This window comes from Trachymyrmex septentrionalis, unplaced genomic scaffold (assembly GCF_001594115.1).
Source record: "Trachymyrmex septentrionalis isolate Tsep2-gDNA-1 unplaced genomic scaffold, Tsep1.0 scaffold56, whole genome shotgun sequence".
Classification (NCBI taxonomy): Eukaryota; Metazoa; Arthropoda; class Insecta; order Hymenoptera; family Formicidae; genus Trachymyrmex; species Trachymyrmex septentrionalis.
In genome coordinates this window covers 1,386,829-1,401,197 of record NW_017305735.1, presented here as the reverse complement: position 1 = coordinate 1,401,197, position 14,369 = coordinate 1,386,829, and the positions used below count along the sequence as shown (strand labels likewise).

Genomic DNA, 14,369 nt, shown 5'->3' with positions numbered 1-14,369 from the left:
ATATATATATATATATATATATATATTATAAATTAGCTTACAAAAAACTTTTTCATAGCATTATAAAAATGTGAATGTTTTATTTTTTTGGCGTAACATTTTATAATGATAAATATCTTGATATAAATTTAACGACAGTTTTTTCACATTTACATATGTTTAGCTTTATTTTAAAAATATTACTTAAATTATGCTTTCTGAATATCTTTCTTAAAATTTATAGTTTACAGAATATATTTCTTCTATAATAAGATTCGTATGTCAATATATATTATATTCGATAATCATGTGATTCACGCTTCTTTCCTTTCTCCTGCAATACTTCCTCATCCTTTAATTAAAGCGTTTAGGCGTGTGAGGGATGCAAAAAGAGAAAATGTAAGAGAGAAAAAAGGGAGTCGACCTTGCGGCAGACATTCTCGTTAAATGGTAAGCACGATAACCAATTTAGGGCCTCGGAATTTTGCTGGCGCCGCCAGAAATAGTCAGCTAACGTGCGCGCGCGTGAACGCGTGGCGATGTGTATAACTATACTTAAACCTTGCCGCTATTACTACTTGGATATACCTATATACACTGAAATCAAAGTCTATTACCACCGGCGCGTCCATGCTGTTCTCATGTTGCATTTCTTCTTTATTTCAACGAATAATACATCACGGAATCGCAAAAGGAAAAGAAAAATTGTCTCTTGCAATATAGAAAATTAAATTTATTTAGGTCACCAAATTATCTCGTGCTGTAACCAATGCTGTAATTAATTTCTTCTTAAAGAAGAAATACTATTGAACTTCTGACATTATTAATAGTTAAATATTTCCAAATCATTTTTATATATCGGATATATAATATAAAAATGCATTTATAAAATTTAGAATATATATAACTAATTATTAATATTAATATTATTTTTTTATCTTATAAAAAATATTATTGATAATAGACATATTTTGAATAAAACGACATCTCTAATTTAACGATTTTATCTCTTATTAAATAATTTTGTTTATTTATTTGAGTTTATATTTAAGGATTATATTTCGTTCAATTTCTTAAAATTACAATTTGTTAAAATTTCTCCTTCTTTGTTGATTGCTTACAATTTCAAAATTATACAAAAAAAATAATTCATATAAAACTTAAAAACTTTCTACTAAAAAAATGATCTTATATTATTTAACGTTACATTCTAAGCACAAAAAATATTACTTTTTTCATGAAATTTGCTTGATACTATAATTTTATATAAAGAAATATCACTAATAAAATAATGATATTATATGAAAAAATTCCGTTGTAATGGATATTATAATATTTCATCATGGATAATATTTATATAATTTTTTTGTGATTGATTAAATAAAAGATGAATTAAAAAACGAGAAAGTATTTCGGTCGGACAAGAGTCAACAGTGCGATAGTAAAATTAAATTAATATTGTTCAAAGCTAAGCTACCTAACATTTGCAGAAAGTATCATGTCCTTTCTTCATCTTTATATAGTTTTGTTAGATCTTCTCTTATACTTCGAATATATCGCGTTTTTCCCCATGTTTCCCATACATAAATTCTCCGTAAACATTGACAAACCTTTGAAATATACAAAAGATGACCAGCAACAATTTTGTCTGTATGGTTTTAATAAGCAGGTCGCGAACTTTTTAAATTTTTTTTGTGTATATGTATATATATATTTTTTTTTCTTTTATTCTTCTATATACTCTTTCATATATTTTCATATATTCTTAAAAGCCATTGAATACATTTGTAAAAAGAATAAACAAATTGTTTTTAAAAATTATATTCTAACCGTACTAATGATAGTATATAATAATAGTTACAGAATTACTATAATTACAGAATTTTTAAGATATTTAATCTAAAATTTATAAAAATATATAGATAATATAATAAATATAAATCGAACTTTATAAAACATTTATTTTAATTTTTTACTAGTATTTATATAGAATATAGAAAATGATATCATATCGCATATTATATCGCAATGTTAAACAGAAAAAATTTAATCTGCATATTTATTAAAATAATTGTATGCGTTATATATCCACCCACATGTATCAACATGACTATTTTTAGTAATATTAATCGAGATAAAGCACGTCTTGGCTATTTCCATTTTGCGTACGACTGTGATGACGTTAGCGAAATAAATAGTAACTTAACAGGTGGAAAATGTTTGAAATTTGATGCTGATGAAACGTATAAGCATATCGCTGATTTTCGTTGTAGTTTTATTTTATCAAACATTAACATCGTATCTTGCAATGTTTTTCGTTATATTATATTACGTTCTATACTCCTTAGTCTTGCAATTTTACTTTTTACAACAAAATAACATAATGTGTGATGGCATCTATTGCATTATGTGGTAAATTGCCAAGTATACAGATATATAATTTATTTCGTTTTCTTTATATTTTCTCATATACGTATTCTTTTTACTAACAATTTAGCATTATTTATCAAAGACTATTCGCTTATTTTATTTCATACCGTTTTAATATTTTCAGTATTTTAAAAGGAAAGTTAATTGCAAAGTTATTATGGATATTTTATTCACAACAGAATTGTTAAATAAAAATAGAATTTATAAATTACATTACATTTATAAATTACATATTTTGTGAAATATACAGCTAAGTTTTATTTATCTTTCTCGTATTGCAAAATTATTGTTGTAATGTATCAATATTGCATTAAATATATTTATTATGAATGACTAGTAAGTTAACTAGAGAATGCACCATTTCTTTTCTGTTACAGGGAAAATGTACATGGGCAGGTACAGGAAGTCGGCGTGTAACTCTACAGGACACATCGTTGCGAACATTATCCGATATCGAGAGGAAAGTTCTCTGCAAGGTAGCCGTAGCGAAACTTCAAGCACTTAATCTGGGTGTACATATTAGACCACCATGCGGTAAGTTGTCTATCAAAAGAGCTTAATAAGAATTATGTGCAAAAATTTTAAATTTAAATAATAATATATATTTAAACAGCAATATTAACAGTAAAATTAATAAGCAAATTTGAAATTAATCATAAATTAACTAGCGTAATGCACAAAATTTCTTATCAAAATTACTTGACAATTACAGTTTTACTTTTTCCCAGTTAAATGTTTAAATTTCTTAAACAGTAAGGAAATAAAGCAAGTAAATAATATATTTGAAATTCGCGTACAATTATCTTTAAAATAATATGTAACATATTATACTCTTACACTTCAATTAAAATCACTGAAATTGTAAAAATAAAAAATATGAAATGTAAAATGACATTAAACATTTCTTATCACAATTCATCACAGCTCTTAACACAAATTGTTCAATTAATCAGGTGGAATCTTTCATTTTATGTTTGATATTATAGTATAACTATTTATAGAAATATTTAATAGTTTTTTAGATATCCGTATGTGGCCATGTTAGAGGATTATTATCTAAATATATCTTATATATTTTTAAAAATTGCCTTTAGCTATTTTCGAATAACATTCACAATCTTCCTGAACATTCCATATCTGCGTTCCGTTACTCGCAAATCCTAAGGAATTCCTCTAGCACATACAATTTTATTAAAGCCATCTGCGTGCCGCGTTAGTCCGTGGAATATAGTTGTTTCGAAACGAAGGAGAAAGAAAAGAGGAAACTACGTCCAACGAAATTCCTGGCGTATTTAAGCGTACCGTTCTCGCTAGGTTTTATTTAACAAACAACGATGAGAGTCATGAATTTCTCAAATGCTTTTGTATGCCCTATAGAATCGAATCCTTATGCTTTCTCGTCAACGCCCTCATATACAATGTAAGCTATATCGTGATGTAAAGCTTCTTTCTTTCAGCAAATTCATACTTTAAGCGTTACATAAATTTTTTTAGCTATTGTATTTCCTTATATTTTTATACTCAAAGTTATTTTCTTGTCAAAATTAGGAAAACTATTATGTTTTAAAGTGAATTTCTTATTAATCTTAATATAAGTTGAAGATAAAATAATTATTTTTAAAAAGAAAAGTTTTTATTCACTTTTTTATTAGATAACTCTACAGAATTAGTTGATTTTTATAACAATGCATTTAAATGTTATATAAGACAATTTTTATTTTTTTTGAGAACTTGAGCTTGACTTATTAGGAGTAGATATAAGGGTAAAAATCTCAGAATCTTTTCTCGCATGTGTATCTAAGGCAACCGAGCCTAAAACATTACTTCAAAATCTATCACAAAAGACATGTCATCATTCGGCTATTTCGTTTGTACTCTAAATGATTGACGTGTTTATAGCCGCAAGTGTTCGCCTACAGTGGAGTAGTCATTCGAATTCTGATATCGCTTCTTTCGTAACTTTTATTTGTGATAACATGCGGACGAAAGAATTTAAATGTAATTAAAATTTTGTAATACAAGAAAATAAAATCAGAAAATTAATTTTTTTAATAACTCGTTAATATCTCTCATTCTTGTTATTTTGAATTAAAAAGCATTTAAAAACTGTTATGTTACTTGATAAGTAAGTTTTTCATTATTTTTTAAATGTTAAAACAACATTAGTCTAATGCTTATTTCTACCAATGTAGATTCACTTTAATTTCGGTTCAACTTACTCTTCATCTTTTTCTAGTTCTAAAAGTTAGAAAAAGACGAAGAGTAAGTTGAACTGAAATTAAAGTTAATCTACATTGGTAGAGATGGGCATAAATAAGTAATTTAATTTTGTAATATTTTTTGTTAAAATTTTAATAAAAAAATAAAAGTTTTTATCACATATTTGCAAGATCACAAAAAATTTAAGAAGAAAAAATTTTTAAGTGTTTAAAATATAAATTCAAAAGTAACTTTAAAGAAAAATTGACAGTGTTCAAATTTACCTTTCATATTTCTTAGGTTTTCTCTAAGTTTTAAGTGTTTTTTTTTAATTTTCTAAAGTAAAGTTTTCTAAGGGAAATATAAATGCATTTTATATCACAGACCATTAAGAAATAAGAATACTGGTAGAGTCCATTTTTAATAATAATAAACTCACGCTTATATTATTACTTTTCCAGAGAAAAAAAATTTAGTTCTATGTACAGCATCTCGTGCACTTGTCCGATATCTATAGTCCATTCTTATTTCAAGACCGTTTTAAATAATATCTTAAAATATACGATTATTCGGTTGGTTCATAATATCTTAAGTACTTAAGATTTTCGTAAATATAAGAATCAATTATGTATATTGGCTCTTGTCTACAAGTGCTTAAAACGAATGACAGTGTATAGATTATACAAGCTGTTCGCGGAGATAGCGCTAAAAACACAATGATATGTATCCGCTAATGATAGCGTTGTACGTCATAACCGCGCGCTATTAACGCTATTTTTTCCGAGGTAGCGTTATAGCGTTTGCAAGCACAGTTATGTATGGGTCACTATATATGAGTCAAATATTGTTTCAAGACCGTATAAATTACACAGTTCCCTGTGCATTCAAATTAAACCACTAAAGGAAAGTAGTGCATGAAATTTAGGAAAAAATCGGCGACAACAGCAAGGAGAAGAAGTTAGAGATTGTTCCAAGAATAAATTAGATGAAAAAAGTCTAATAGAGATTCTATGATATACTTCGTTAACATCAAATACTATTTTTAATATTTTACATATTAATTTAACTTTACAAAGTTAAACATTCAAGATTCAACATTAATTCAAATTCTTCTAAGTCAAATTTTTTTCAGCCAGAATTGATGCGTTGTTCATGTTAGATAAAGTTTAAAACGAGCGAGAAATTAAACAGTTGCCGCATACAAAAATAAAAAAAAAACGATTTTTGTGCAAAATTACAGATATAATTTTTTTATTGATATTAATGTACAATTTTTTATCTATCTGTTCCAATACACTTTAATTATTTTTACACAACTGTACGTTTTGTGTAGAAATAATTACAACAATGATTATGAAATAATTAAAACAATGAAGTTTGAATTTTGTCTCACTTATATAAAAAATCAGATAATTTATAAAAATTAAATAATTAATTTTACAAACATGTTATTTGTTTATAAAAAATAAACTATTTTCAAATATAATCTTTCCTTAAAAACTGTTAGATTATTACGCATGTTATTATTTTGATTACGCATGTTATTATTATTTTAGGTAAAATAAAATATATAATTTTATATTTTATATTTTTTATTTTCGATTAATGAGTCAGTGGTCCAGCCGTAGAAAATTAATTGGTGGGCCGCATGCGGCCCACGAACTGCAGGTTGCGTAAAACATAGAAATAATTAGAAATTCCTGTTATTAAATTATGGTATTTTTAAATATTTTTTTCTCTTTATTTATAGTTAAAGATAAAAATTTTTAATTTTCTCTTGCTTTTAGCTGAGACTTCTTTTAAAGAAATTGCTTTTTATGGTTATTATTCCGCCAAGAAAAAAACAGACGATGCTTTGATTTTATAAATTGATTGCATAAAATGTGCGTTGCATTAAACCGAAGTATGTCTTGGAATACGAAATTTGTCAGGTCAATCTCTTTATTTTCTTTTAGAATCGCTCGGCACCGGGTCAGTGACCACGAATAAGCCAAAGAGACGGGCGTATCTGCTAAAAAGGAAGGCTCTTACAACAGGCTTCTTCGACAATAAAGGGAAAGATGAGAAGGAAAAAGGTAGGTACAAAGTGCCAATTATTATTATTTCGCTGCCGGTTATCTTTGTCACATTGAGAACCGATCAAACATTGAGAATAAATGGTTGCGTTATTCATATCACGCCGACCGTATTTATCTCTTTCAATTAAAGGTCGATTCGTGAACGAACAAGATATAAATTGCACAGGTATTATTCGAGATTTATTTATAAAATAATCTCATAGAGATAAAGAATCGCGGTCATTAGGTCATGTTGAAACAAACGCATAGGTTCAATGAAACGTTGTGACCGGTCAACGAGATTACCTAACCATCTTAATGAAAATTTTAATATTTATAACATATAAAAAAGAGTCACAAATGGAGCGTCTAAAGTTAGAATAATTCTGTTACATGACTTTTGCTGACACTGAGTTTCAATGATATCCGTTAGGAATATACTTTAATTAAACAAATCTGTGTTAGTGATTATATAATTGCGCGTGGCTAAAAAATATAATTAAGAGGTCTATTTTTATAGTTATTACTGCTATAATGTTAATAATAATAATGTTATATGTACAGTTATTTCATATGTGAAAAAAATGTACTATAAATTATGATAATTTTAACTTTTAATATAGTAAAATATTAAAATACAAATAGCAAATAAAAAAAAACTTTTTATATAGTAAATACAATCGTAATTATAACGAATATATTTTCTTAATATTCGCTTACTATTTACATTTAATTATATTTTTAATTAAAAATATAATTAAGTCGCGAACAATAGGTACATTGCCATCAGAGAGACGCAACGGATTTCAATTTCTCTTAAAAAAAATTACTCAGTATAATAAAAGGCGCAGGATTGGGTTCGAATTTTGGAGACAAAGATAAATGAGACATACATCTTAACAACACAATTTTTAATTGTGTACAAAAATTCAGTAACTTTATTTCTGATTATCTATACGTATAGAAATTTAAAATGAACTTAGAAAATATAGTACATAGTATTAATTATTTGTAACAAATTGTTAATATTACTGTATTTTCTTAATTTATGTATTGTAACTTATTCTTATTATAATACATAGTCGAAACATTTTTTTTTAATTTACTCCCTAAAACTTTTAAACTGAATCTCTTTCTGTAGAGTGAATTAAATTTCACTTTTACAGATTGAAAATTGATCCTCTCTTTTCCAAGACTGACTTAATTATTACTTTTAAAGTGTGATTCCGCTCCAATAAATTTAGAAAGTAATATAATGTCTAATATAAGGTTCTTAAAATTCTTAACATTACTTATTTATAATACGTAACATATAATATTTATAGAATAAGATAAGGTGAAATTGCGAAGATAAGATGAATTTACTTAATGAGTGATAGTCCGTGCAAGAATTATTGTACATAATATAATTAAAAAAGTTTCTCGACAGATGCTTAGATAAACAAAGAAAATAACAACAGAAGTAACTTTCTCGCATTTTTGTATATGATACTTTTTCTTATTTTTCTTACTCTGCAAACTATTGGAATTTATTTTCGTACGTATAATTAAAATAATTTTATATTTCCTTTCTACTTCTTTCACATAAAATGTCAGATTTTATTTTTTTATGGAATTATATATATATTTTTTCTCTGCGTATGAATATATTACTTACTTAATTCTGAAATTTTGGGAATATAAAATATTGGAACGTGTGAATCATTCTACTTATACAACAAAAATTTTGAAATTTTGAATTTCAAAATTGTTGCATGAAACTATGAGCAAATTTATTCAGTCAAATCAATAATTAAGACGTAATTCACAGTTTAATATATAGAAATCCGCGTATTTAATGGGCATAATTTATGGCGCAATTATTTGTTTGGAAAATAACTAGTTCAGTTATTTTCAGACAGACGCAATAGAACGCTCGCCATTCGAAGGTGTGCTCTATCACTTGATACGTTTACGACATTCCTGCGCGTATTGTATGTATGTATATGCATACGATATACAGGGTGCCTACTGATTAAGTATTATAAAAAATTTTTAAGGATATTCTTTACACAAATTTAAGACAAAAATTTCTCGTATGACAATATGTCTGAAATGGCTTAAATTCAAAGATACAAGATGAAAATTGAAAGAAAAAAAATTTTGAAAGTCATTAGTGATATTTTGATGAAATTTTGTTTAAAGTTACTTAGCAGTCACCCTACTTATTTTAATCTATATAGCATAAAGATAAATATTACTCTTGGGACAAATTTCTAATCTATTTTAATCGATTATTTGTAGTACCGCTCGAGTTTCGAGCTAGGTCAGTACAAAAAATAAGTTAAGTAATCCCATTTGTAAACATGTTTACTAGAAACATTTTTGTCCTTTTGATTATGAACTTTCTTTGGTAATTATTTATTTTAAAGGATATGCCTTGACCTTGATATATGTTATCAAGGTCATGATTCTGAATAACTTTGTCTTAATAACTAAGTGGTTTATTATAGTTTTTGAGATATTTAGTGTTAAAGTGCAATTTTAGTAGTAAAAATTTTTTAGAAAATAAATCCTAGGGGGGGAGGGCATCTTTTCCACTCAAAGCGAGATCCATCCTATTTCTCTTTCCCTGTTTAGGGACAAAACGAGGTTTATAATTGTATCATAATAATACAAATTTTCTATTTAAAAATTCTCTGCTTTAAAAACACAAAAATTATATAAGAAATAAATCATGCTCGCCATCAAAAAATTATTTTGTTAAAACACAAATGAAGAATCTTTTGATTGATTAAGCCTTTTATTCTATTCTGTATGGATCTTACTTATGAGAAAATGTAGCACTGCAGCGTCCATTGCGGTAGTGTTGTATACTGTGTTTGCGAGTAAACTTTATATCAATTTAGCCTTTAAAATTTAAGAGCGCTTTAAAGATTCTAGCTACAAGAAATAATAAAATTGGTTGTACTAAGATTATATCAAAATCAGTAATAAAATACTTTAAAGTCTTAGACTACTTTGGATTAACTTTTTATACACTTTAAATTACCTCAAAATTTTTAAAGTAAACTTTTAATTATTTTTAAAAATCTGAATTTCATTTAAAATAAATTTTCCCAAGGATATAAGTAATACACTATTTTTTTTATTATTGCAGTACTACTCTAAGAAGATCGTATACATTTTCTATATTTATTAATTTGATATCAAATTCGCTAAAATAAGATACATTGTTAGTAGTCGAATAATCCAATAATTGGAACAAAAAACGCATGTACTTAACTATGTACAGGCAGCAAAGGACAGTCGTATTAGCTTTAGCCGACCAGGCTGGTATGAGACACAATTTCGCCGGCTAAAATTAGTCACAGAGTGCTCGGTAGTGGTACATATTTCCGCATATATCAGGTTTATTTGTGGTTCACGCGCGTTGAGTACAAGTGCCCATGCGTAGGGACATCAGACGTCAATTTAAAGATTCTCTTCGCCGATAAAGCGAGGTCGCTCACTCTCCCTTTAATGTACCATTCGGGTATCTTCCTCAAATGATTGCATGCATCATTGACATGTAAACCATATGAGCTAGAATTTTATCTTTAACGTGTATAAAAATGGAAATAGATATTTACTTGTCCTTGAGGTAAACGATGTTACTTTTAAGAGATGGTAACTCCAATCTCTTATACTTTTATAATAGGATAAAACCAACATTATTTATAGATTCTAAATATAATATAAAAAGTTGTTACAAATTTGTAATAATAAAAAAAAATTAAAAAATATAATTTAAAAAAAACAAAAAATGAACAAAGATAATAACAAATATCCTTATATATAATATAAAATAAGATACAAAAAATGTTCTATATTTCTCTCTCTCTCTTTCTCTCTCTCTTCTCTCATCACATCTTATTAAACTAACACATCTTATTAAACTAACAATGTTTAAATTATTTAAACAATTATAATGTTCTCTATTATTTAATATTAATTTTATTGTATATGATGTCTCAGATAATTGCAGTGCGTACGAAACATTTGTTAATGTGCGTATATATATGTATTTACATTAAAAGTTAAAGCTTTTAGGTTGTAATAGTTGACAAATAAATTACCTGACAATGTCATGTACAAAAGATGCGTAAAAAATTACGATAATATAGTCAAATCAATCGTCCTTAAACGTAAAACAATGTGAGAATTTAAATCCATAAATTTTATTTTCAGAATACGTTAAATTAGCGATCCAAATATACAAATAAACGAAGTTACATCTACATATAAATATATCTATCAGGAAATGTCAATTACTTAAACGTGTGTGTGCAACAAGATACACTGAGGATATTTATACACGCAATGTTCGTATGCTCACACTCTGCGCGTCTAAATACGTACCCTACATCTCTGGATTCATCGGTACGGAGAGGTGATAAAGTGTTGACGATCGATGCCGATCGTTTCAACGCTTCCAAGAAGAGGCTCGCTCTCTTCATACATTGTAGTACGTGAAGTGCCTTATGTTCACGATCAAGAGGCATGTTTTAAAGTGAGAAAAGCTGGAATGGCCCAGATCGCGGTCTATAATCAGACTGGTATAATAAAGACACGATTCATTTATACCTTTCGGTTTTCAGCTGATTCTTTGAAGGATATAAGCTAATAACTATGAAATTTTATTGTTCTCTCTTGATTATTGTTAGTTTGCGAATATTATTGTCTTTTGATTTGTAAAAAATTGCATTGTCAATAAACAAGCGTCGTTAGAAAAACAAATTGTTAAATTTTCACGTGTGAGAGCATGTACGTATTACCGTGTTTTGTCCTATCAAATTCAACATAAGACTTCTATGTGCTTTTCTATTTTAAAACCTTATAAATTGAGTCCTAATCAAAATTTTTGCTTAAAATTTTAATTAGGACTCGAGTTGTAAAAATTTAAAAGACTTTACAAAAGACTTTCCTGGGACTTAATGGATTAAAATAAATATAGAATAAAAGAACCCAACCAGAAGAGTAGTTACTTCGTAAAATTATTATTGCGAAAAGGATTCAATACCAAAAATAAAACAGAATGAAATATTTTTACAGATAGCCGAAATATTATTTTAAAAATCCATTAAATCCATTGAATAATTGGTTGAACTTCCGAAAACAACCCACGTCTGGTTGCCATGAATTTTGATAGAAATACTCTAAATTAAATGACGTCAAATGAATATTGTTAAATGGCTTTCTATCGACAAAAAAATTTAATGCTAAAAACGTTTTGTTATAATGTTGAAAGAGCATTATAATACATAGTTTTTTAATGTTTATAAATAGTTTTTGTTGTAAACCATCAGTTTTTTTATTTTAAACTTAGTAAAAATTAGAAAAAAAAACGCAAAACTTAGGTAGGCCATATAACGTCCGGTTATCTTATATACCAATCAGATCGCGTGGCACTTGAGAGGAGCAAGGCTTGTTGCAAATATGCTTTGAATTAGTTTGCTTTTATATTACAATCGATGGGCGAAACAGACATGGGCAGAGTCCTCGTCTGTCTTTGAATCACAACTATGCGTTCTCTGGAATACGTTCTTGGCGGCGATCTGAAAAGATGCTCAATAACTGGTAGGTTAAACGTTAATGCTAATTACTGTCACGTTGTACACGTCATTTCTACGCAGAGTCTACTTCCTCGAGCGTCAGAAATCGAGTCGTTAAAATATTTCAAGCTATATTGGATTAACGATATTAATACAGAAAATCTGGATGATAATAATAGCAGTAGTAAGACTCGAATGGAATTACTGTCAACAAAATTATCGCAACATAAATTTATATCAAAATTTTGCATAATTTCAAGTAACCATAACTCCGTGAAAAATGATTGTATTTATGGCTCTTTTTTCATTTTCAAGGATAAAGTTTGTACTTTAAGAAGCTTTCGATACATTTTTTTTATTTTTAATTTTAATTTCTGTTCTGTCAAAATACACTCCATTCGATGGTGCAAAAAAATTAGTCCAAAAATTATTGAGATATTTGCGTCTGCAAGTTTTGCGAGATAACTATCTACTCTCATAAAAATCATGCACAAATATTAGTGACCAAAATTGTACTGAACATGTTCATTAGACTTCCTACTACGTGCGACGCTACTGTTGAAATAAAATATAAGCTTCGATATAAGCTTCCGAGTATCGTATAGTGTAGTCATAAATTTAATATTGTAAAATATTGTTTAAACACAAAGTTTACCTATTATTATTAAAATTTAAAAAAAATTATACATATTAAAAAAATTTTATCTTGTTGCTTACAGACATCGCAGGTGGTCTGGTGTTTGGTATACCTCTGTCTCAATGCATAGAGAATGATAGGATTACTAGAATTGCCGCTGGAGAGATCATTGATGTTGGTTGCTTAAGCAGGAGTAGCAGGCACGGAAGTAGGACCAGTTTTTCTAGCTTTATAGAAACTCCACCGACTGTAGCGGCAAAAACAGAAGAGGTAAGAAACTGATATCTAAAGAACAATCTCTAATACAAATAAGAGATTCCTTTTTGTCTCTTTTTTATTCGTCTTATATAAGCAATTATATACTTACTTATGATTATTTCCTTAAATTCTAGAATAAATTATAATTAATGATATTTGTTAATACTTTTTCTTATTATTCAATATTTTTTATTATAATATACAAAAATTTTATCGTTAAATGTACACAATGTTCCACTTTTCCTTCATAAATAAAAGCAAAATTTTTAACAGCGTAAAGAGAGCAGCCTTGAAGTTTTTTTTATAAAATAATAAACCCAGTGACTTCGAGTGTGGAGCGCATGTTATCTATCGGAAGTGCATGTTATCTACGCGGAAGTTATCTACCTCTCATATTAAGTACATCCATACCATAACCGCTTAGTAGTAGTTCGAATATAATTGATTGTAAGCTTGAAATATTATTTAAAATTATTAATTTATTTTAATTGGAAAAAGTAAAAGATAAATTATAACTAAAATTGTTTTATTCATTTTATATGATTTAAAAATATGAAAGAACATAAAAAATGCTATCTTATGATTTTGCAAAAATCAAAATAAGTATTTTAAATCGGAAAAATGTATAGTCTTTAATTGATCTCTATCGTTTTCTTTAGCATCCTTACGTCAAATTATGCTTAACAAGAATGATCGATTGCTACATATGACACCGCGACGTAGAATACTCGTGTCGACGTCACGTGCGTCTCTCGCGTTCGAAGTGACATCATAGATCAGAGACGTAAATAGAAGGGAAACGAGATCGCTAATTTTAACCGCAGACTAATTAAGAACTCTCAATTTTACATGAAACTTTATTAGTCATTCCCAAATGATAATAGGAATCCGCTAAAACATTTGAATATGAAATCCGCTTTTGTACAATATGTGTATTATTTGTATAAATAAATTTATATATCGTAAAATGAGGAGATAAACAACACATTCATATCTTTGATATTCATAGATAGATTAGCCGTTTAGTTTTATAGATCGCATTTAGAACTATTTTTTTGATAGCCTAGTTTAAATATAGTTTATTTTTAAAATAAGTTATACATACATTAGACATATATATATTTATGATTTTTATATCATATATTGAAAAAAACAATGTCTCTCCTTTTATTCTTCTTCTTCTCTCCTCCTTTCTCTCTCTCTCTCTCTCTCTCTCTCTTTCTTTCATTCATTCAT

General features: G+C 27.4%; 1 protein-coding gene across 1 annotated transcript in view; it reads left to right on the top strand.

The window, feature by feature from the left end:
- LOC108752146 overlaps nucleotides 1-14,369 on the top strand; it is a 25,924-nt gene that overhangs the window by 5,349 nt on the left and 6,206 nt on the right. The window contains exons 2-4 of the mRNA XM_018492795.1: nucleotides 2,787-2,943; nucleotides 6,564-6,683; nucleotides 12,958-13,145. Of these exons, the coding sequence (XP_018348297.1) occupies nucleotides 2,787-2,943; nucleotides 6,564-6,683; nucleotides 12,958-13,145 (465 nt within the window). The remainder of the gene's footprint in view (nucleotides 1-2,786; nucleotides 2,944-6,563; nucleotides 6,684-12,957; nucleotides 13,146-14,369) is intronic.